At 40.6% G+C, this 24,493-nt stretch overlaps 1 protein-coding gene across 2 annotated transcripts in view; it reads left to right on the top strand.

Moving 5' to 3' along the window:
* The window catches only part of b4galnt4a (beta-1,4-N-acetyl-galactosaminyl transferase 4a), a 151,125-nt gene that overhangs the window by 67,452 nt on the left and 59,180 nt on the right, over positions 1-24,493 (top strand). For both annotated transcript variants that reach the window (XM_034141108.1, XM_034141107.1), the window contains one exon: positions 19,012-19,110. In XM_034141108.1, the coding sequence (XP_033996999.1) occupies positions 19,012-19,110 (99 nt within the window). The remainder of the gene's footprint in view (positions 1-19,011; positions 19,111-24,493) is intronic.

Here is a 24,493-nt window from a genome sequence, read left to right as displayed (position 1 = left end):
CATTTCCCTTTCCTTTACATCCCATGTAGGGATAAAGAATCACACACCAGGAGTGTTCTCAATCCTTTTAGACACACTGTTGTAGATTCCTCCTTTCCTTTCCACTGCTGTTCCTCCAGCTGCCGCTGTTCCAGCAGTGGACGGTGCTAAGCTGTTACCTGCTGGCTGTTTGCTGTTGATGGTCAGATTCATGCTGGGGCCATGCTTGGTGAAGGTCATTAGGTCATAAGTCATGACTCTAGACTTATTGTTCTGTTTAGTACTTTTTCTGTTGCACCGATATGATTGATGCCTGCTCTGGGAACTTCAGCTCAGGGGGTGAATGGGAATCTACCAATCAAAAGGTGAGTTGTTTGATTCCTAGCTCTGCAGTCTAAAGTGTCCTTGGGCAGGATACTCAACCCATAATTGCTCCTTTAGGCATGTATTTTGTATTGAAGTGTTTGTAAGTCACTTTGGATAAAAGCATCAGCTGAAAGGACATGTAATGTCGGACAACTGATGAAGGCATCTGGAAGTCAATGAGTTCAGGACTTCAATTATTAAGGAAAAGCTATTACGGTTGTGAATTTCCAGAATCAATTATTATCTGGTCAAGTCTGTCATTTTCATCATTGTTTAAACTTTTCTACATAAATAAAAACAAGTTTGAAATGGACCCCAGGTTGTGGGAGTGGATGGTTAATGTATAGTGTTACCTGCTTCTTCAGTTTAATAATGCATACAGTATATAACCTCTGTGGTCAAGAAATAGATTTGTTTCCCTACCCATTCTCGGATGAATATCCATCTGCTTATTTCACAAGGATACAACTAAAACAAATACTACATTATAAGTACGCTTACATCATAACATTGCAGACCCTACTCAAACAGGCTATGCAGCGTTACATGATCACAATCCTTGAGAACATAAAGTGCTTATAGTCAAAGGCCTTGGATGGGAAAATGCATCAACCTCTGCAAGACAAACTTTGTTAAGTGCTTAATGTGTTAAGTGCTTCTAGGAGGCTGGACCATAGAAAATGGCCTGGCAGTGGGTGCTATCCCTGCATTGTGTATGTATGTGAGTGTGTAGGAGCTGCCTGTGTGTCTGCCAGATTAAACAAGCAGGTGCTGCTCCTGTTGTCCCTTGATAAAGAGAAACAAAGAGAATGCACACCTCCATTTTCTTTTTTATTCCATGAAGACTCTTTATAGGCAATAGAAACAAGGCAGGGATAAGGATCTTATTAAACAATAGAAGCAAAACACTCTTCCCACCCTCTTCATCGTTCTCGCCAAATCTCCCACGACAGAGGCTTTTGAAAAGAGGCCGATAAGGAAGACTTTGCAGAGTAGCACCATGAGTAGAAGGATGGATGGAGCGTTGTGAGTAATTGAATAGGAACATCAAATTATCAGTGTGGGCATGCTGAATATCTGTAGGTCTAAGGGAGAGGCTCATTTGCATTCCTGTGGGAACACTTCCTGCTTTCATCAGTATTCCCTGTTCACCCGAGTTGGAGCGAGTGCCATATCGCTGAAGAGTTGGAGGGGATTTTCGTGTTTTGCTTCAGCTTCCCTCCAGAGAGTTTCTATAGGTGCCAGCTTTCAAGTGCCTCTTTTTAATTTTAGTCTGCACTCTTTAATCTAAGAGTGGCCTCAAAGCATTAACAAGTGTATTGAGAGATGTAACTCATTAATTTTCCTCACGGAATAAGTCCTGCTGATAAAAAACACTGATGACAATATTACAGATTAACGTTCTTGTAGGCGTAGAAACACGCTGGTAAAACAGTGTTTTGATTTAACTTGACATTCACTCCCACTTCAGTTATCTATTCAAATGTTTCTCATACATACAATTGACTTTCAAGGTCAACGCCTGTTCCTATGTGCGTCTAACTCTGTAGCTCTCTTCACGACACAGACACAGGTCGGTTCTTTAAAATGGGCGTTTCTTTTTGGCGTTTAATCTTGTAGCCTCCCTTCTGCCGTTACGCCGTGAGAACTACAACAACGAATAACATATACATAGCCAAACACATTAGCATAGTGTGCTACAGATACAAATATATGAATGAAAATAGGACATGACGCCCACATGAAAATATGAAACAAATACCTCGTTGGCCGCTTGTCGTGAAAGGAGATTATTTGAATCTTTTAAGTTTCCTTTCTGAGTAACTTTATGTCACGGACTGCAGCAGAGCTTCAATAAAGACATCAACCCACGTTGAGTTGCCCAGTGCATCAACAAAACATGCAGTACCAGTGCATGAACAAACATTAGTTCCTAGGCACAAGAAACAACAAACACTTACGCATATTGGTGTAACATATAAAACAAAACTGTATTAATCATGCCATATTTAACGATTATAATATTACATGAAATAAAGTCTTTATTTATTGAATTTAACTATGAAATGAATTGTTATTTTTTTTAAATAAGGCAACTTTGTTACGTCATTTACACTTTCAGTATTTTTCTCTGCATCTCTACCTCCGTCTCCTCTTCTCCCCATCTACCTCTCTTCTCCCTTCTTTGCTTTCATTCCTTCCCCCCTCATTCTGCCGGTGTGTGTCTCCAGTCTATAATTTATGGTCTCATGGTGAACCAGCCCGTGGGCCTGACTCCTCATTGATCTCTGCTGTCCCCACGCTGTCCGAGCACAGGCCAGACACACGGAGCCTGTTGATTGATCTCCCCTTCCCCTCACCACCCATGGTCACCCACCTTTTTCTCCACCTGTCTTCAACTATTTGAATTGCCCTGTCATCATTCCTCTGTCTCCTCTCCTTCTGCCAGTCTTCTTTTCCCCTGCCCAATGAAACAGAATGATCTGGGTTAATGTCCTTATGTAGTTTACATGGAAACTCTTTACTTTGCATCCCCCATTAAGCATGTATAAGCACTATGTATACACTTACTACATTATTTATAATTGGATTGTCGTTTCATGTATTTTTCACCAAAAAAGAATGTATCCTTTACTGTTGTATATACATTGAATCAATGATTGAAAATACAGTTCAACATATTTCATGGTATATGATGTGACAAAATAGTTATTTAGAAAAAATATTTATTCTCTCAAAGCCTTCATAAATGGATGTAATTGGCTCTTATTGGCTACTTATTCATTATATGAATACTGAAATACGCTAACATGTTTTATATAATATTAATAAGGATCAGTTTATATAAATATATGTAAATACATCATCTATCAAAGTTCAAAAATACATGTTTATAATATATTGATACTATGGTAAATCTTAATATAAAATATGAAGACACAGTAATCAGAACTGTTGTATTTTAAGATTATTTATTTATTTGAATTCTGATATACAGCAACCTAGGTTTAAGGAATGTGACATAAATACAAATTATTTGTACAATGTTGGCTTAATCATACTTAAATGAGGGTGCCTAATGTTATCCGTACTTTACAATATATAATAATAATAATACATTACATTTATATAGCGCTTTTCCTGGTGCTCAAAGCGCTATACAAGCAAGTAAAACAAAATAACAACAAAAGTAAAAAGTGCTAAGCTAGGTGGAATAAGGGCGAGGGGTTAGTAGTGGATTAGGAGTTGAAGGCAAGAGTGAAAAGGTGAGTTTTGAGGGATTGTTTGAATGATGTGAGAGTGTTGGCAGATCTGACGTGGCTGGAGAGGGAGTTCCAGAGTGAGGTGGAGGCTGCTGCGAAGGCCCTGTCGCCCCAGGTCCGGAGCTTTGTCCTGATGGGCTGCAGTAGGTCAGCTTCAGCAGACCTGAGGTGACGGGTGGGGGTGTGTCGTTGGATGAGGTCACAGAGCTAGGGGGGGGGGGGGGGGGGGGGGGCAAGGTTGTTGAGGGCTTTGTAAGTGAAAAGTAAGATTATAAAGTCAATGCAGTGTTTGATGGGGAGCCAGTGGAGGTCATGGAGGATAGGGGTGATGTGGTCGGAGCGTCGGGTGGAGGTGAGCAAGCGGGCAGCTGAGTTTTGGACATATTGAAGTTTTTATATCTACTACACAGTATAGAATACAATGATACAACATTGTGTATCTCAGCTTCCAGAACCTTCGCTACTCTTCCTCACTCCCCCTCCTCCCCACCCCACCTCATCTTATATGAGGGGAATGGTATGCTCTGCATTTGCATTTAAATGTCATTTTACATTAAGTCCATTATGATACTGGTATAATGATGTAATTAAAATGCCATAATATTTAAGTCAATATAACCTGCTGCACTTGTCAGTTACTGATGACACTGTTGTGATTACCATAGAAACCACAGTTTCAATCTGACCTTTAAAAGTCTTTGTGAGGAGCATCTAAATGAGACAGGCCTCATTTACCAGCTTTTCCAATCACGCCACATATATCAGATGCAATCTTCCCCTTAATGTGCTGCTATGACAACTCACATGTCGTACCAGCGCTTTGAGAAAATTGATAAAAAAAGGATTAAGCATTAAACAGGACTATGAACTGGCCAAGATAAAGGAAAGACTGTAATTATTCTTCATGTATCTCATCCACGGGTAATGACCTAAACTGGCCAAGCTAGCAGTCTATTAATCTGGCTACAGTACAGACAGCGTGAGCTACTGAAGCGCTTTGTTTGGATCCGTTGTTATTGTCAGGATATCAATTCCTTTTAAGCATCCTTCTGGATTTATTCTGTCATTAAACAACCCACTGCCTCTTTCTTCTCACTTGAGCCAGGAGAAGTTTGCAGGTATATCGACACACAAGTCAATGCCGCTGGCTGGGAGGCATAGATGGAGCCGGAGTGGCCATTTCAGATTCTTGTGAGATGGCAGCTGGCAGGAGAAAACCAATTTTTATTGGCTTTTTCAATTTGCGCCTGACCGGACAGGAGCAACACTAAGTTATTTGTAACCAGTGAATCAATGTTTGTGAGAGTGTCTCTCTGTCTGTGTTGTGGGCTTGTTCTTAATTAAAAACAAAAGACGGAAGAATTCCTGTCACTGTACATGAAGTACGTAAATTAATTTAAGATTCAGAACCTTTATATTTTTTTATTTTTAAGGTCTAGTGCAAAGTTATTATCGTTACTTTTAAATATATATATTATAGATGAGTCACCTAAAAGTTATCTCTGTGGATGTACTGTTATTAAAAAAACTAACTGTACAAATTAAGGCAATTGACACAGCTCACACTGAATAATGATAAGCCAACAACACACACATCACAACTGTCAACCCACCTGTTAGTGCTGATATGAGAAGGGGCACATGATAATGAGCGGAAATACTTTCTTAAACTTTTCCAGTCGATAAGATCCTCACAAAAGATAATGTACAGATCTCCTCCAGATGACTAATAATTGGCAACTGTTAAAAGTTTTCCCTGAAGATTTTAATTTAAAACCATTTAAAAACACAACCACGACCTGCGAGGCTTGATCATGATGTATTCATCATCTAACATCTGTTCTGCTTATTTCCACTGTGATTTGGAAAAGTTGCCTTTAGTTTTCCTTTCTCATGAAATTGTGTCTGAATTTCTAACAGCTTGAAGCACTTCTTAATCTTCGTGGTTTTAGTCGTCGATTAGGTGGGTAGAGGGCATATGTATTGCAATATTGATAATTCTCACACACATGCCAGCAGGAGCATGAAGACCAACTCTCACAGCGGCCAGTGCTTATAACTGTTGACATGCAGCGTGTCTCTCTCAGGGTCAAGAGGATTTTATGCTGCTGTAATTAATGCAACCACAAGTGCATGATTTATTTGCACATGAAGTGACTAAATGGATGAGATAGAAGTTGGCAAACAGCTAAGGAAGACTAACAATGACAGAGCCAAACATCTGTGATAATTAGAAGCTACAGCAATTCAGGATAAAAGTCCACTTGTCACACACTGCACACAGTTAAAGCAAAAAACAAGCAGGAAGACATACAGTAGTTTGTTCTTTCACAAGATCACTTTATGTGACTACTGTGCGAAGCGTAGGATTTAAAAACTGAAGGCAGGTTTTTTCATGTGGAAAAGGTACAGAAGGTTTGGTTGAATTTGTACAGCCATAAAAAGGGAATGTCTAATATACGTGTTAAATGATCCGTTATACTATTCCCAGAATTGTCTGCAGGCTCAGAGAGAGAGAGAGAGAGAGGGGGAAAGAATCAGACAGATTGGTGGACTGAAAATTGGACATTAATGTGATGGACACTGCACAAGAAGAAGAAAAGATGATGAGGCAGCCATACAGAGTCAAATTGAAAGAGTTGACCCTGAGCAACAGCTGTGTCACAGCCAATCACTGTCCTCCATGCAGCGCAGGAAACAGTAATGGAATAAGTTCCAGATACAATGATGGTATTGCTCTACCTATTACAATATCTAGGGATATCTGTCAGTCAGTATGCTGAAGACTGAAACAGGACAGGACATAAATCACACACTGGCATTATAATAATGTGAAGCATGCAGTACACGAAAGCCACAGTCCTCATGTACTGTTCTCTTATAAAGTATGTTGAGGAAAATGCTATCTCAAGCTTTTTTATCTTTCAGTCCAGTACTCAAGAAGTGAGTGGTGTCATACAACATGTGGGTTTCCTGTAGAGTCATTTATTTGTACAATTATAGGTAAAGGCATGTAAGTACAGTACATGTCATCTCTCATCTGACAACACGCCTGCAGGTAGATAAAGTACAACCCACGCACCTGGGGCAGGCTCTAAATAGAGGAGGACACGGTGTCCCTATGAGTTATACATTACCTTTACGCCTCCTTCCAGGTGTCTAGAGATTGGACGGACAGGTGGTTGTATGAAGGGATGAATGGATAGCACATGAGGATGGGTGAAGGGACGGCATGAGATACAAAAACAGTAGCCTAAAGACAAAGGAGCAGCTGAGGATTGTGGGTGTGTATGGGCGAGAGACACACAGCAGCTATTATGAAGATTCATTGTTCTTTTCTTGCCGCCATCCATCTCCACTAACATGCACAGGCACCAATGAATACCCATGCCACAAAGTTAGTCGTGACTTTGCTGCGTGGGTGCTGAAATAGAGCTGATGTCAAAGAAGTTGGAGGCAGAATGATGAAATGTGAAAATAAGGCAGAGAAAAACAGAAACTAAGAGTCAAAATAGTGCACAGGTGATAAGGGTGCCAAATCTAGCAGCAACACTTACATTTCTGGCATTTTCCTTACAGGGTGTGTTTTATTCTTAAGGTATGAATTATAGACATTGCATCATCATTCAAACCGTCTCTCTGTGACAGCAGCAGACAGACCAAACTACTTTAATAAAACTACTTTTTAAGGGTATGAATCTGTAACCCAGGGAAAACAAACATTTCTTACATTTGGACTGCTGTGAAAAAAGCGTACGTCTAGCAGTACGTTTCCTCCGTCAGGCTGGGTGTATAATTGTAGGAATAAAGTTGCATAAATGACCTTGGTGGCTTTGTGTTGTGAAAGAGCTGTTGGGCTAAACGGTGGCAGCGGGTTGCTGTGAAGTGGTTCCAAGGCTTGTGGTGGGTGACGGGAACCTTAAACAAAAAGCAGCAGGGGACTATTTTAATTACCTTTCTTGTTGTCTTGGTGACAAAGGAGGGTGAGGGACGTTTGAGGGTGATGACACAACATGAATCAACATAGAGGCACATGAAGGGATGTGAGGAAAAAGATGAAGTGAGGCGTAAACAGTGGAGACTAAACAGGTGGACGTAAGATCTCTAAACAGGTGGTGCCGTCCATGAAGTGTCCCATAGAGAGACATTCTTTGTGACACAGTTTATTAACCAGAGGCCTCCTCTAAGCTGCTCCTGTCTGTCCTGTCGGTTTGAATTTCCTTGGCAAGACTGTAGAGGCTCTACCGGGTAAGAAAAACAAAGAGAAAAAAAACTGGGATTTGAAAAGGCAACAAAGGTCAAAGATGCCGCCGGTCATCTGAAACACGTATATGTACATTTACGGTATCCACGCATGGATGCTGAGCTACAGAGGCTTTCCTTGAGATGAAAGACTGAGTGGGAAATGTTTTCCGAGCCCAAGGGTGATGTCAACATTTAAAACGAAGCAGAAAGACATCATGGGGTAAGGATAAAAAGGTAAAAGTGAAAACAGTAAAAGTCATCCCCTGGTGCCACAGGCTTTGCTGAAACATCCCTGTGTTTGATTAAATTAGATCAAATGGACTCTGGTGTGGCCACAGCTTCCTTTCATCTCCCCATCTCCAGCTGGCCCGCTTCCAAAATTAAAAGCACTTAAACAAAACAAAGTCAAATAAATCGAAGCCTTTCGTTTGAACCCCTAATGCTCACTTCCATGAAAATGTTTGCATTTTTAAAGCTTTTTAAATTGTTGCTTGTTCACTTTTGGCCAAACTTTCTGTCATTTTAGTCGTTTTGTTTGCCTTTAGCCTCAGAACGTTTTTTATCAGTCTTTAGCCAAGGATGGAAAGCCAAGGGTTTGTTCTGATTAATGGTTACTTACTCTGCAACCATTAATCCTACAGTAGTTAGTTTTTGGTTGCACCAGGTCGATTAGGAGACTTTAAATTGAGTGCTTGGCAAATGTTTTAAAGAGCACTCAGAGCTTATATAATAAGTGGTCCTTCATACATCTTGTGAGGGAGGGGAAGGTTTTTCTATTAGGCATTCATTTAGCTCTCTCTGGACTTGTAGGAAAAAGTTCATTCAAACTGAATTAAACAGTATTTCTTAGTAGAAAGGAAGAGAGAGGAAGGAGCTCGAAAATTGCCTTGGGAAGAAGGATGGAGGGAAGAAAATACTTAAACAGAACAGAGAGCTGGGGAGTGCTGGTCAGCAGAAATGTCAGAGGCGGTATCCTGGCAGACAGTAGGGAACCTACATTTCACAGAAACAGCATGTGAAACGCACTGCAACTCACATTACACAGTCAATACGTCTTGTAGCCTGTACGTCTGAAGATGTTACTGCTTGTGCAGTGGCATGCCCTTAAACATGTGGATACATTAATTCTCCTTTCATACAGTTTGCTGTCAAAACTGCACCGGCCTATATTAGGACGTCAATAATCTCCTTAAAGGGGACCTATCATGCAAAATGCACTTTTGTACGTCTTTTATACATGAATATGTGTCCCCGGTGTTCCAGGGAACTCTCCAAGTGTCAGAAAACACAACCCTCTCTCTTTTCCTCCATACCCAAATCTCTAAAAACGGGGCTGCAACGGATCTGATACAGACTGATACAGATTTGAACATTTCTCTGACGTCAGGACGGAGGAGCTGACCTATCAGGGGAATGAGAGGTTGCCGTGGCATGGTAACAGCATGGTAACAGCATGGTAACACGATGCTCGTAACTCGGCCACCTCCTTTGCAGGGGGGCGTGGTCAGCTGCAGCGCATGCAAAGACAGGGTGGAGGAGAGCAAAATAGAGCGAAATGAGGCATGGCTAAAATGCATGATCTGTTTGGTATTTTGAAAAATAAAACGTATAAATATACCTTATATAGGTGTGGCCCTACAATATATCATTCAAATATAGCATGATAGGTCCACTTTAAACAAATACTTGCATATGAATGCAGAATCAATGGGACAATCATTTTATAATAAAAAGTGATCTGGCTGCCTTTTGTGAGTGAGAAAGAACTCATTTTGATTATTTTATTAGATTACAATTAGCATGAAACAATCCGGTCGCGGACGTCTTTCCGACTCCTATCTTAAATCTCAAGTTGCTAATACCCACTGACTCGGAAATATTAGCCAGGCTATCTTAGCTGCACAAGAACCACAAAAACAATGTCTGTTGCCTGCAGAAGGGTAAAGTCGCCAGACCAATATTTTAATAACATTTTGGTTGGTGTGACGGTGCTTAAAATCAAGGGTTGGGTACAGAATACAGAGCTTGTGAAAACACTAACACTGACTGTGGCTTTTAATCAGTCAGTGTTGTCTTTTCTCACCCCAGTAAACGCATTGTTGGCGTGTTGCTAACTGCGGGGGAGATAAATAGCCATGAGCGGCAATTGTCAACTGCCAACAGCTGAAACTGCTGCACAGTGCCAGTCACTTTCCCCCTGTGTGCCCCAGACTGATAGAAGACCCACATCACTGGAAATGCTGAAATTCCGCTTGCCTCTAGACCTTCCTCTCAGAAGACATTTTGACTTATCCAACAGCAGTGTAACTAATCGCTCCATTTAAGATGCTGCTGTGCCAGTGAAGTGAAGTGAAGTCCTAACAAGCCATTGTTAGTGGTATTGATTCCTCAGCTCACTAAAATGAGTGCATATAAACCGGTTTCTGCATTTTTCTTTAACAGCTAAATCACTTTACATTTTTATTTTATTAACTCGTGAATATTATTTTTGTAAAACTCTTGTTAGGGCTTTTTTGTGATAATGTCTGATACCTGTTCCTCACATATTCAGAGCATATGAGTGTATTTATTCAGCAGGGGTAAGATAAGAAGATGTAAATATTGATTGTAAGCGCTGCACAATCTCCATAAAAGCACGCTGGGTCCTTTTTATCGTGCCGTCTTTACTTACGATCACGGATAATGAAGACACGACCACCTCCTGAGGTTCTTGCTGTTAGCTTATTGATCCCAACAAGCCACTTTTTATTATAATGAAGTGAAGTCAAGTAATGAAGTTCGACTGTGTACATGTATGGACTGAACAAGTGTACAAGCAAAGGCAGAATACACCAACACACATTCACCTGTTAAAGTTAGGATATGCAAATGATGTGTAAATAGTTTTAATAGATCCATCTGTGACAGTCCTATTAGTATGGTGAATTAATATGAATTTCTGGATTGTTGTTGATGTTATGAAGGGGACGCTTAAGATAAAAGGCTGAAGAACATTTCCTTGCAACTCCCGTCATTAAACTTTTCATGGTACTTTCATTCAATATTTACCTCAGCATTTTAATTTGCTTCCTTTTACCAAGTAGATACATGTTGGACAAGTGTGTGTGTGTGTGTGTGTGGACAGAGAGTTACCTCATATCACATCCTTGATTTAGGTCAAGGGAGCTGTTTGGTTTAGAGTGGGAGGAAGGAGTAATTGTTGTATTTTAAATGTAAGCTTTGATGTCTTACCACCAGATGTGCCAAGGTTTTAGGTGTCGTGTGCAATAAATACACAGTTTGATGCACAAGTGCTCAACACAAAGACGCTCTTGCCTGTTTGATTATTGTAGGAGCAGTTGGTCACCCTGCGCCATGTTTGGGAAATAAAAGTGACAGCAGTCGAAGTTTAGACTTTCAGATGTTTTTCAAACTGCAAACACACATATAAAACAGCAGCTAAGGAAATATAAAAAAACAAAACAGCTCTTAAAACTAATTGCCTGCAGGTGGCACTGATCCCGCTGGTTATTAAGCTAATTAGTACATTAAGGATCTGTTCAAACGGTAGAGCGAAATGTGCAAACAATTACCCGATGTTCCCAAATGTAACACTGGCTGCTTATGTCTTACAATGTTTTACTTTGGACTACCGGCACAATATAGCTCCCTTTATTCACTCATCTTTGTTGATTTTTCTTCATTCTTGTTATTGTCCTTAAAAACCTACAGAGAAACCTTTTGTTCAGCATTGGCCTGACGTCTGAAAACCTTGATCCTTTTTCAAACGTGTGGAGAGGCTCTGCTCCGTCAAAAGAAACCAGCCAGGTGTTTTTTAATGTGCGGAAGTACTCTGAGCACAATCTGGTCGATACTGAAAATAATATTCATCCCTCCATCTATCTGTTTTCTCTGCCTAGGGCTGAGAAAAACAGTTGGGAAAGAATGTGCAGTACAAGTTAATGCACCATTACCGTCACATGAGAGCCTGTCTGTGTGCGTGTGTGTGTCCGTGTCCTTCTCTGTCTGAGCCCGCCTCGGTGTCTCCGTGGCGATCTCAGTGTTGATCAGGTCAGATTGAGCACCAAGCAGGTCGGGGATGATTGACAGTCGACTGTTTGCCTGTTCTGTTTGCCAGCTGCCCCGTGTCACACTCCATCAGTGATAATCAGCCTGGACAGAAAACCTTGACATGACAGACCTCTTTGACTTTATTCATCTTTTTTATCCAAGCCTTACCGCGATAGAAAAGCTACAGAGTAATGCAGTTAGTTGCTTATACAGTTTAAAAAATTGCGGTTGGTTCTTCCAACAAAGGGAGAGCATGGCACAAGGCTTCTCTCTAGCTCATACGCTGCTTGCTTCCTCTCATCAATCTGCTTTCTGTCACCTTCCAACCATTTTTTTTCCTTTTCTGCGTGTCTGACCCGTATCTTGTTAAAAGGGACTTACATTAGATTTATAATGAATTAAGTGACCTTAAGCCGTCTTTCCACCGAGTATTTTCCCTCAGGTTTTACGGAACCCCTGCTCAGACGGTTTTAATTACTGTGCAAAGATGACAATCCACCAAAAAGAGGGCTTACGCTTTGCCTGCTTTCTCTCTCAACCTTTGAACCCAACGCAAAATCCTGCCCGCAATTAATAAGCCAAATATTTTTAAATCATTTTGATTCATTATCATCAAGTTGAATGTTGCTTTTTTCAAAATACCAGTATGTTTTCTTTGCATTTGAAGCAATAAACCAACATTTTCTATCTGCCGTAAATGTGTTTATTAAACTACTTGAAGAGTTAACACAGTTACTTAAATCGAGCATCAGTTTGCTCTTTGTCAAAAATGTATTCCAATGGTAAACAACTTTGATATGTAACAAAAGGGCCTGAGATGATACATTTTGATTTAGAATCAGAGCACCTGAGGCATTAGTTCTCCAGACCATTATTGATCCCGAGAGATATTGCTTGGCTCCTCGCAGTCCTTACATGTCTGCTGTATCGATGTGGACTCAAGCATGACAGAAGTCCTACAGCTCGTCCCAGACCTAAATCAATAAATTACACATTATGTGACGTACATACACCTCAATATAAGCTGCCTGTTTGTAGTAGCCCATGGGTGCGCACGCACACGCACACGCACACACGCGCAAGCAGGCCTACACTCTTATGCTCGCACGCAAATACTCATCATCATCAAATTAAAATCAGCGCTCTATAAGTACGCATGCAGGATAATAATTGCTCATCTTCTCCCGTTGTCTCCAGTTTTTATTCTCACCATCCGTCCATCTCCCCCCTCCTTCCGTCTGTTCCCTCCTTCTTCTCCTTTCTTTCTTATTGTCTCCCTGCCGTACTCATCTCTGCGCCATTAATCTTTCAACCAATGAATTGGAGCCACTGACTCTATCACTCCTATTATCGACTGCAGCCGTCCCTTATTTATGTTCCATTTTTTTCCCTCCCTTCCTCACTCTGCCGCTCTACTGTTGTTCCATTGACCGGCATGCAATTTCTTACATGAATAATGCAACCAGCGAGACAAAAATAGTTGCACTCCTTCTCTCTGTTGGCTGGGATTTGTTCTGCAATAGTTTAACTGAATGCGCTCGGGCTGATTTCTATTCAGTAGTGCCAGCCACTTTGTTATAAGGGATAGGGATTTAGATGTAAAGGTAGTGGGGCTCCCAAAGCTTCATTCCTACTGAAATGGACTAAAACGGCTGACTGTCAGATCAGGGTGCAGATTTATTCAACCTCTCGGCGCTCACGGGTGCTGATCCGGGATCACTGACATGGTTCCCAGGACAATCCTATTCCTTAGCCAACACCCGGAGCAGCCACATCAACATATGGCCGTCTGCGGGCAAAAATTACATTTGAGTTTCCAGCAGTGTTTGCTGATGTGCCAGTAGTATCCGTTTATCAAAGTGGCCAGCTTTCATCTGCGAGCTTTCCTTGCTTTCCAACACAATAGAGGACATTTCAAGTTAACACAGCCATTTCTTCTGGCTCTAAAATAAATATCTTAGCACGGAACAGGCATTGCTCTGATCTTTTTGTTGTCAAAAGCAACAACGGATGTGTGCATCAAAGGCAAATCACTCATTTTTCACATATGTCTTCCTGTCCCTTCAGCTTCTGAAGAGAGAGCACTTTGAAACAGAGTGATGTAAGAGCAATTTAATTGACAGTACAGCATGAGGAAAACATATTTTTGTATCATGTGTGCCCTGTAGCTACGCAGTCACTAGCTCATCCACTGGTTTGTGGTGTTGCTATGGTGAGTGTGTTCGTGAAAGACCAGGTGCACCTGGGTCCCATTGAAAACATCTCTAATAATCACCCCGAGTCTTGAAGGGCTCCTTTTCCGATACTTCTTAAGGACTTGCATAAACATGCTTTTGAAGCCCAACATGTCCTGTGAGGCTAATTCACTTAACACGTACCTCCCTGTGTGGAGGTGGCATAATTGATCCTCTAAGGTATGAGAAACAGATATGAAAGTGAACACATCATTTCTGTCTTTTTCCGATTCCCCTTTCCCTCAGTCATATTGCAAAGCTTTTTGAAAATCTAAATAGTTTCCTGATTGTTCCCTGCACTGATTTCTTTGCTACTTAAAGACCCCCGCATGTGAAAGCTGCAATTTTCCTCAAGCATTTGTCTTCATCTGTTCGTTACAATGCTTACAAGCTTGTATCACATTCCTCAAGTTCTAAGCATTGATTGAAAACTCCCCTTCAATTTCTATTTTGAATTACATTCTGACATTTATTGAGCAACACAGACGAGGACAAGCTTGTAGTGAACCTTGAAAAAAAGTGAGGAGTGTGTACTATGTGTTGTTACATTTACAGGTTTCTTTATAATATGGATTGGTTGTGTCCGTGAGAGCCAATGAAAAGCCTCGCCTTGACCATGAGAATTAGCTTTTGTCCCAGTTTTTGAAGGACATGATGTATAATCCAAGTTGCTATAATTGTTTTCCCTACTGTCAAAGTATGTGGTAGAGAAAAAACATTACTCTGCTATCCAGTGCATCATAACATTGATTAGATATACTTTATTGTCCACCTCGGAGAAAATGCAATGGTTAATAGTCTCACAGATAACAAAACGCAATCATAAAACATACACATACAGTAGACAGTATACAGTAAACAATGGAGGTAAAGGGGCAGGTAGAAGACACATAAATAACAGCTCAAACTGTGCGGTGAATGCAAGGTATTTGTGGTTATATGTTTCTCTGTGTAGTTTTCTGGTTCTTGCCAATCACCTGCAATACCATTAACCTTAAAGAGCTTGTTTGTTGATCTTTGCACACAACTTGGCACAGAATTGTGTACTAAAAATCCATCTCTCTGTCTTCCACTTTATTACTCTATCGGTCACCTTTTCTCTCTTCTGTATTTGTCTCTGTTCATTCGTCTTGTGTTCTGGTGCTTATTCTCCAGTTTGCCACTTTTTATGTCTCTTTTTATGTTCTCTATTTCTCTTTCTGTCTCTTTTATCTACCTATTTCTCTCTGTAGAAACTCCTCGACCAATGCATCACATCCATGTTGTCAGTCACAAAGATTGGAAATGTCTGCTCCATGGTGATATAGTGTCAAACTCTTATCCAACATTATCTGATGCACAGGAGCTGAATTTATGTTTTCTATATCAAATGCAGAAACATCCCTATCGTACATCAGAGCAGCTTTAACACCGCTATTCTTCGGTGATAAATCATTGCCGTTATTCATTGCTGCAATGACTGTCGCCCAGGTATCTCTGCTTCCAGCTGCACGTATTAATATGAACAATGGAACTGGGAAGCATCTATATTATTATGATTGCTATGGTGTGACTAATTCAAATACTCTACATGTCTACGGCAGTTAACATAAATGAAAAATTGTGAATAATGTAATTATTCCAAACATGTTATTAACTTTCATGTTTCAGGTCGCTGAAAATGAAAAGATAATTTGAGGACTATTGGGAGTCATCGAGCTCATTTGCAAGGGTTATCATGGTGGTGAGTGGGGAGTGGGGTGAGGAGATTTTTTGAAAGGAGTCCCAAATCTCCGCCCTGCTCACCCCCCCCCCCTCCCCCCCCTCACCCCTCCCTGCAAACTGGCGCTTGTTTGTTTAATAAGGGGGATTAATTAATCTCATTGGTATTCCAAGACGCTGGCTCCAGTTGTTTTTCTGAGCTCGGATCAGCAAGGTCATCCATTTGAATTGTGATGTATGAACGTTCAGAGTCTGTGAGGGAAACTCCCAGAAGGCTAGCACCCATTATAGTTTTTTATTTTTATGGATATCATTGGCGGGGGCACACTGATTGGACAGCTCATCTATCTATCAATCCTTATGAGATTTACGACTCTTTTCGCATGTGTTGTATATGAAACAACTTAGTTTAGCTGTAATTAAATGTTGCTCTCCTCCAGTCTTTATGCTTCTGATGCAATGCTCCCTCAGCACATAAAATGTACACATGGTTAAGGACCATTTGTCTTTTCATTTGACTGAAAATCAACAGGGTAAATAGCAATATAAACACTTGATAAATAGGCCGCCTCATCAGTGTGATTGATATTCCTTGCTTCGCCTTGATGCAATGTTTAATACATAAGGCCATCTGACAGAGCCCTTAGCTCAACTTTAATCATCAGCAAAACACAATAACACAGTTCTGGGCCCAAAGCCATACAAATGAAGATCTGCTTAGAAATTACCAACTGTTAGTAATGAGTCACAGGAAATATTAGTTGCATGCTATAAGTGATGACAACATCTTTGCCAAAGTGTAAAGACATTATGACTATGTAGGGAAAAGGAGTACCGCTAATAGATGTAGTGCAACCTCAGGTCAATGAGTTTAACTGTACCTCTTAGTATTGCATCGATAAGCAGACTTTAAGTTGGATCGAGCTGAGGCAGCGCTTTTGGCAAAGTGGTGTCCGTGTGAATTACAGTCCAAAGCCAAGCAGTTATTTGGAGTGTGGTCTTTTAGGGGCTGACAACATATTACTGCTTAAACATGGTCTCTTTTCATCACAATCAGTAACCGCAGATCACAAAGTCCTTCACCTACACGGATAATCCATCATCATCATTGGAACAGTCAATGCACCTGTTCTAATAGTGAAAGCTGATTGGCTGGCAGATAGCTGCCTACTCCTGGCGCTTGGTTTGCTCAGAGCAGGCAAACAATGTCACTGACATTATCCACGGTCCACACCATATGAGAAGTGGAAGCAAAACAGAGCTTTGCAGGTTTAATGTCTAAAAACAGCAACACTGCAAATATATAAAGAACACTTGCAAAGTGAAAATGAGGAAACGAAGCTCTAGTGATTTGATTGCAAATTAAGTAAATAGTTTCAGAGCTAAATCTTTAAAGGTATTTATAGTTAATTAATGTTTTCTCAGGTACGTTTTAGAAAATTGTGTCTACCATCTTTACTGGACACAGGTAAACTTTTCAATAATGTGAATGTTCTATATATTTGAAGTTATGTTAGTTAGTTAGCCTTATTGGAATTAAGTAGATTTTAAAGTTAAGAGCAAATAAAAAGCTGCCATTTTCATCATGCCTTTATTTACGCCTTTAGTTAAAGGTGGGGTAGGTCATTTTGGAGAAACCAGCTTGAGTGTGCTAGAATTTGAAAATACACAACCGGAAGAAATCTGCCACTTCCTTACAGAGCCCCTCCTCCAACACACACGAACGTGCACATGACCAATGAGGGCACGAGATAAGTTTGTGCCCCGATGGGAGGCTGACAGGCAGGTAGGTCATCCAGTTATTTTAGCCGGGCCGGTTAAAATGATTGGTCGTACTTTTTACAGCGCTACGGCTTCCACAGATGACATTTTTTTATGAATTTATTGTCAAAGCATTTAATATATTCATTGCTATCGGGATGTTAAGAGCATTCCATGGAATATAACAAGTGTTTCTGAAATAAATTACATACCCCACCTTTTTAAATGTCAGCTTTTTAACATACTTCATGTAAGCGTCAACAACGATTGTTTTACTGCAGGTGATGAAAACAAGTGCCTACTGACCGCTGAGTCCTGTCCTGGGTGATCCTATCCTTTCTATTAATGTTATGATACTATGAAAATATAGTCCTTTTAGTGAGTGCACCAATGTGTGCTTATTAAGAGTGTGTGTGAGTGTAAGGCAGTGCTGGAGATTCTTTTGTGAGTCTTCTGGTACGTACAAACTTCAAGCCCTCCTCTGGTGTCAGACAGGAGGGGAGCCCGTTGTCATATTTTTTCATCATTACCTTCCCTGCCTTTCTTCAACTCTCTCCCCTGGAAGTTGAAACCAAAGGCTTGGCATCCGACAGCTCTGTCTTTTCCTCTTCCCCCCCTGATTCTTTTTGGTAACCCTGGTGCCTTATTGACAAAATCCCCTCATTTCAAGGGTGCTGGAAACCCCTCAGGTTTGTCTTGGTGCAGGTATGATTCTCCTTAGACACCGCTGCTCAACAGAGGATGGTTTGCCACTAATCTAGCTCTTCTCTAGAAGCCTTTTATCTCGTCAGAGCTGGCCACAAAGTCCTGCTCTGTCCAGCCGTCACACCAGACCACAGCATTGACATTAACACAGCTTTTAGCAGGCCACGGAGAGAGAGCCCTGCGGAGCTCTGACTGGAGCACCAGAGCTAATTCCCAGATCAGGGGGAGAGTTCAGGCTCCTTCGAGAGGAGATCCTGGTTGGCAGGCTGGATGTTTAGAGTATGTTGGAGATTAGGACTTTGGCGAGTCAAACGCTAGATTAGGAGTGAATGGTTAAGGGGAGATTCCACAGGGTCTTAATAGTATCCTTCTAGGGAAATAACCCTGTATGTGTGTGTGTTCTTCTGTGTGTGGGATATTCTCAGTTGTAGTGTACAGTTTGTTCTGCTTAATGCTTCCATGAGTTAGAAATTAGGGATGTGGGTTTTGCTAATGACGCTACTTTATCTCACATATCAATTATGTGGCTTATCGAAAAGAGTCATGTTACCTCAATAAGGATGGATGGATGGCTTAATGCATGGATACATGTGCTTAGTTAAACACACTGAGATTTAAAGCAACGTTCAATTGTTTCTTTCTACCATCAATGTCTATTTCTGTAGTGAAAGAGGACTAAATGTGTCGTTTCTGCTCCTTTTTCCAAGGATGACGAGCCGATCACAGGAGGGGCTGATGGCAGACACCATACCCGCATCCGGAAGTTCCTCAGCCAGCGGCACAAGAAATTGCCATGGAAACCGGAGGTAATACAAAGGATTTCCTGTCCTTCATTTGCATTTTTCTGAGGCCTGCACTTGTCCATTAATTATCTTCGTTTTAACCCTCTTTCTTCCATCTTTCAGAAGGATGATTATGTTGAGGTCCTTTATGTGCTTTGGCATGTCTGTGACTCACCAGATAAACCTAGCAAGGCCAGGCAAACATGCAAGAAACTTTCATCAATCACTCCATTAGTGGCTCAATAATTGAGTGTTTTACTTTTTTTTTTAAATGTAATTTAGCCGCAGATGTCTTACTCCCATTTTCTTTCACTTTTCCTTCTACCAGCAGTTTGTATTTGAGGTCAAATAGAGATCCAGTTACCCTCTGGCGCCATTATCAGAAGAACAAAATGTACCTCGCGGATATGATGATGAATTATTGTGCGAGGATGGTAATATTTCAACCCGAACCATTAGCAGACTTTATTTAAAGGCACCTCTGACCTGTAGATTACAAGTTTGATTTGATTCACCCTAATTTTTCAGCTCACTGATGTAGTTTACATACTCGCTGTAACAAAAGGAGCAGCAGACAGGGCAATTATGCAGCGGATTTGTGATAAGGGAAGCTGCTCTAGATTTGTAACCTGTTCAACAGAGTTTAATTACAGGGGTGTGTGTGTGTGTGTGTGTGTGTGTGTGTGTGTGTGTGTGTGTGTGTGTGTGTGTGTGTGTGTGTGTGTGTGTGTGTGTGTGTGTGTGTGTGTGTGTGTGTGTGTGTGTGTGTGTGTGTGTGTGTGTGTGTGTGTGTGTGTGTGTGTGTGTGTGTGTGTGTGTGTGTGTGTGTGTGTGTGTGTGTGTGTGTGTGTGTGTGTGTGTGTGTGTGTGTTAGCTAGGTTTGTTTTTGTGAATACACCATTTGGTGTGTGCGTGTGTGTGTGTGTGTCAAAAAAAAAAGATTCATTAGTTTTTCCCTACCTTGGGTGGAGTTTTAATATCTCTGCTGAACACTTCAAACTGTTCCAACACACAGCATGAGCTGGATAATAGGAAGTTATTGTTATTTTCAAGATGATCACTTTGAGGGCAGCCATATCGAATGTTTTGTTTTTTTACAGGAATTAGTATCATTCACTGTTGTTTCCAAAAAGCACGATGCATTTCATCTTTTGTACAAGGCAGGGGAGATGAACACAGTATGTTTCTGATAGTGTTAGTGCCAAACATGCTGTTTCATTTCAGCAGACTCTTATGGTTAAGCTAATCTTGACGAAACCTGCCTTTGCCTTGTTGCATTTCCTCAGCAACACAATATATCACGAAACAAAAACAATCCTTATATTTCCCTTTTTTTAAACATAAGCAATGACAATGAAATAGCTGGACATCATACATATCGTAATTTGGCTTTGTAAATGATCACATGTGGATGAAATCTGCTTTTTAAACATCTGTCGCCTGAAGATTGAGGGCCCTGCATAATTGTGGAGGCTTATTTTGGCATAATTTAAAATGGTGCTACTTAGAAAATGAGCAACACATTGATATGCAACCGCCAAGCGAGGAATGCAGCCAAACAAGCTATCTGAATCGGGATCATGTAGACTAATTGCACAAATGTAAATGGATTTCATGGTCTGAGCACAGCGAGACTATTTATTACGAACATGCTCTGTTTTTATCATTTTCTATGTTCAAACCATTTAAACCAAAGGGCGCATTTGCACTAAAAAGACATGTACATCATTTCATTCACCAAACAGAATTTCTTATTTATAGTTTTGATCGGGGAAGCGAAGCAGCCACAGAGGGAAATACATTTTGCAACAACCTCTCAAACTACATTTTGCATTAGGCGTGACTAGCATCAAAGCTCACTTGTACAAGTAAACATTTCTTTGACTTCAGTCCAGCCTACTCATAAAGCAACATGCCATTCAGTTTACTGACAACATGTATCCTCGAAGATCTCTTCCTCTCTTATCTCAGACTCCTGCTGCATCGAGGCAAATAAACCTTTCAGATAAAATGAAGCGCAGGTGGTTTGCTTTCCTCACCCTCTATCCGTCCTAATTACCAGCACTAACTTGTTTTCCTGATGAACGGCCAAGATGGCAGAGGTCTGAGGGGCCACTGAGCTGGCGCTGTGAGAGGCGTAGACTCGAGCTGGTGGAGGTAGAGCGCTGCCATATGCCAGCTGTCACAGACTGCCAGAGGTCACCATGACACCCAGTAGCACCACAGGCAAAATGAAAGCATCGCTCATTTAATTTTTCACATATTTGCATAATTCAACAGTTTTAGAATGTGAGTTTAGAATGTGAGTCTAGGGCTGTTTATTTATACATTTTATATCCGTATTGGATATGAGACTACCCTTTTTACATATCAGTTATTGTAATATCACATAAGTATCTCTTCCTGGTTTTAAAGGCTGCAGTAAAGTGATCTCACTTAACCGACTGTTCTATCTGTTCTATATTTTTCTATTCTTTTGCTTTTACCTAATGTTACTGTTCATATAACCAACTGTACTTGGTGTTTATACTCCTTATTGTCTGTGCCTTAAACCTACTTTGCATTTAACTCTAACTCCATTTATCCTCTGTATATACATATTTAAGTTATAAACATTTGTAACATCTGTATATTGTTACTAATAGCATCACTTACAGTATGCTGTAGTACTGCACTTACTGTAATGTACATGTTGTAATAGTATATAGACTTACACTTCTGGTTAGATGCTAACTGCATTTCATTGGGTTGTATCTGTACACAAACATGACACTATAGTTGTATCTTATCTTAGCCTTTATAACTATTTTACTGATGTATTATATGTAAAAAAGCATAAGCACAAGTAGTGAGCGCTCCACTGATGTTGCGTATAATGATATCAGATTTTCTCCACATCACCCAGCCCTTTGTGAGTCCATCCTGTGTTTGTTCTAGCGTGTTGTTTTTCAGCCACTATTGGGGACTTAATAAGGATTCCCAGGTTCCCGAAGGTCACGGTGGATTAGTGTTGACATGCAGCTGGACATCATCCGTCCGTCAAGGACACTGGAAAGAGATCAGAGCGAGAGATATAGAACTGGGCCACTTTTTAAAAGTCAAGCATGAAGGGATAAGCAGGCAGAAAGCCGACATGGATCCAGAGAGAATTTAGGCATAATGAACTATTTGATCTCGTCACGAGCAGAAAGAAAGTGATCGTAAGAAGGATTAGTGGCTTGTATATTAGGGGGACTATTAATGATTTCTCTACATGTGTACTAGTCCACGTTAAATCCACAGAGACATCATACCAGAAGTATTATAAATATGTTTGGTGATGTTAATCCGATACTCAGGAGGTATTCAACTAAAAACAGTGGCTTTTTGCAAAAGATGGAGCATGGCAGGCTCCATGTTGAGTGACGGACTCAAATATCTCTCTTTCTGGCTTGTGTAGTGTAAAATATCTAAGCCACACATTTGGAAAGCCTATTATTTACCACTCAAGAGGGAAGTGAGGGAGATTCTGTGGCACAACACTGACACATGACTCAGGTTGGAGCAGCCGTCACAGCTGGCTTCCTACGGAGAAACACACACGGCGACAAGACTGAAGGAAATCTCTTTTTCATGTCTGTGACCTTCCCGTCACCCTACAATAACATGTGAGGACGCAGCAGAGGAAGTGTGATATTTGTCTCACCACTCACTCAGTCCGTGTTTCTTTTATCTACCCGCCTGTCCAAAAAAATTGACAAACATGAGGCAGTAATGGGATTTCTGTTAGCCTCTCCTTAAATTCATGAAAATGATCGACAGCTTGTAGCAGGAGTTGAACAAATGATGCCCATCTTCAGTTCACTGTCTCATATTCCCCATTCATCCCCCATCATGTTATATCCCCGATATGACAGAAGACATGTCATTGTTGGACAGATGGCAGATTATACCATCCCTCATTACAGTAGTTGATGAGGCTGGAATCTAGATCATGTGAACCTTGCCTTCTATATTTTCTGCTGTGTGAAATGAGTTCTCATTATCTCTTTCCTCATAATCTCCTCTTTCAAACCTCTGCACCTTTGAAACCCCGTTTTCTCCTCACTGCACATACGTACTTATTCCAGTTTTCTCTTCCTCCCTCGTTTCTAAATTACTAATAGGCTGAGTAAGAGGAGATAAGCAGGGAGAAAGTATCTTAATTAGGGCTGTGCAATTAATCATATTTTAATCGCAATTACGATTTTGGCCTGCCACAATTACGAAAACAACATAATCGAAAAAAACAATTATTTTGCTTTGCTAGGTTGTGACCGTGCACTGCAACATATTTGATCTAATTAATTTTGGTCTCATTTATTTGTATTTATCATATTTATATATGTTTAGTAGCTTGTGGAAGTGTGCTCCAAAATATTTGTTGATCTTGTTTATTGGTATTTATTATTTTGATATTATTTATTTAAATGTAAATATAAATGTATCATTTATTTAATCATTTTTGTATTGGTTTTTCAGTTGAATTATACGTTCAGGGTAATCAACAGTTAAACAGATACTGTTCAAATTATTATTTGTATTTGTTTTAAAGTTCAATAAATGGATGTTTTCAAAGTCAATGAATAATCGTATTTAATAATCGTGATATCAATTATTGACCCAAATAATCGTGATTATGATTTTTGCCATAATCGCACAGCCCTAATCTTAATGCTCTCTATACATTTGCATGGAAAGATTTCATATAGCGATAACATTCCTGTCATCGTCACAGAGGGAATTACTTATGTCACTCGTGTATTTGATGAACACTTAATGTACATTTCAGCACAGTAGTTCAGTAAAACAGCTATCTGGGAGCTTTAACGCCATTTCTCCTATACTGTGTACCCTAGGGAAGCAGGCTGAATGCTTTTCTATATTCCCAAGTGTGCCTTTGCCTGGAACATCACGTCTCACTTTGCCTGTCCAAAGAGGATTTACAGTATCAGTCGGTGCACCGAGCAGCCATTTGTCAGTGCCTCGCTGCCAACATGAACGCAGAAGGCTGCACCAGATTTTTGGAATAAAGAGAGAGTCTGATTTGCGCTCGGTTTTACAGCGAGACCAGATGGGTCAGAGAGCGAGTCATTAGAGAGCTGGAGATAAGCTAAGAAGGGATGTGGAGGAAATGTGTGGTCTGAGCAAAATAGGCGGTAACAGTGATGCCTCTTAAGCTGAGCAGTCCCTTTTATTTTCTTTACCCATCAGTTGTTGTTGTCTTAGTCATCTCCTCTCCTGTACACCTTTGAATTCCCCTCCTGCCTCACTCTTCTTATTTGACAGATGGCATTTTTTCCATCCCCCTCTCGTCCTCCTCATCCTTATTTAACGACAGCTGTAGGTGCTCTGTGGCTTTGACAGAGTGGTATCTTAAGACTATGTA

Source organism: Trematomus bernacchii, unplaced genomic scaffold (assembly GCF_902827165.1).
Source record: "Trematomus bernacchii unplaced genomic scaffold, fTreBer1.1, whole genome shotgun sequence".
NCBI classification, from domain to species: Eukaryota; Metazoa; Chordata; class Actinopteri; order Perciformes; family Nototheniidae; genus Trematomus; species Trematomus bernacchii.
Note: the sequence above shows the minus strand (reverse complement) of the source record. Positions and strands in the feature narration are given on the sequence as shown.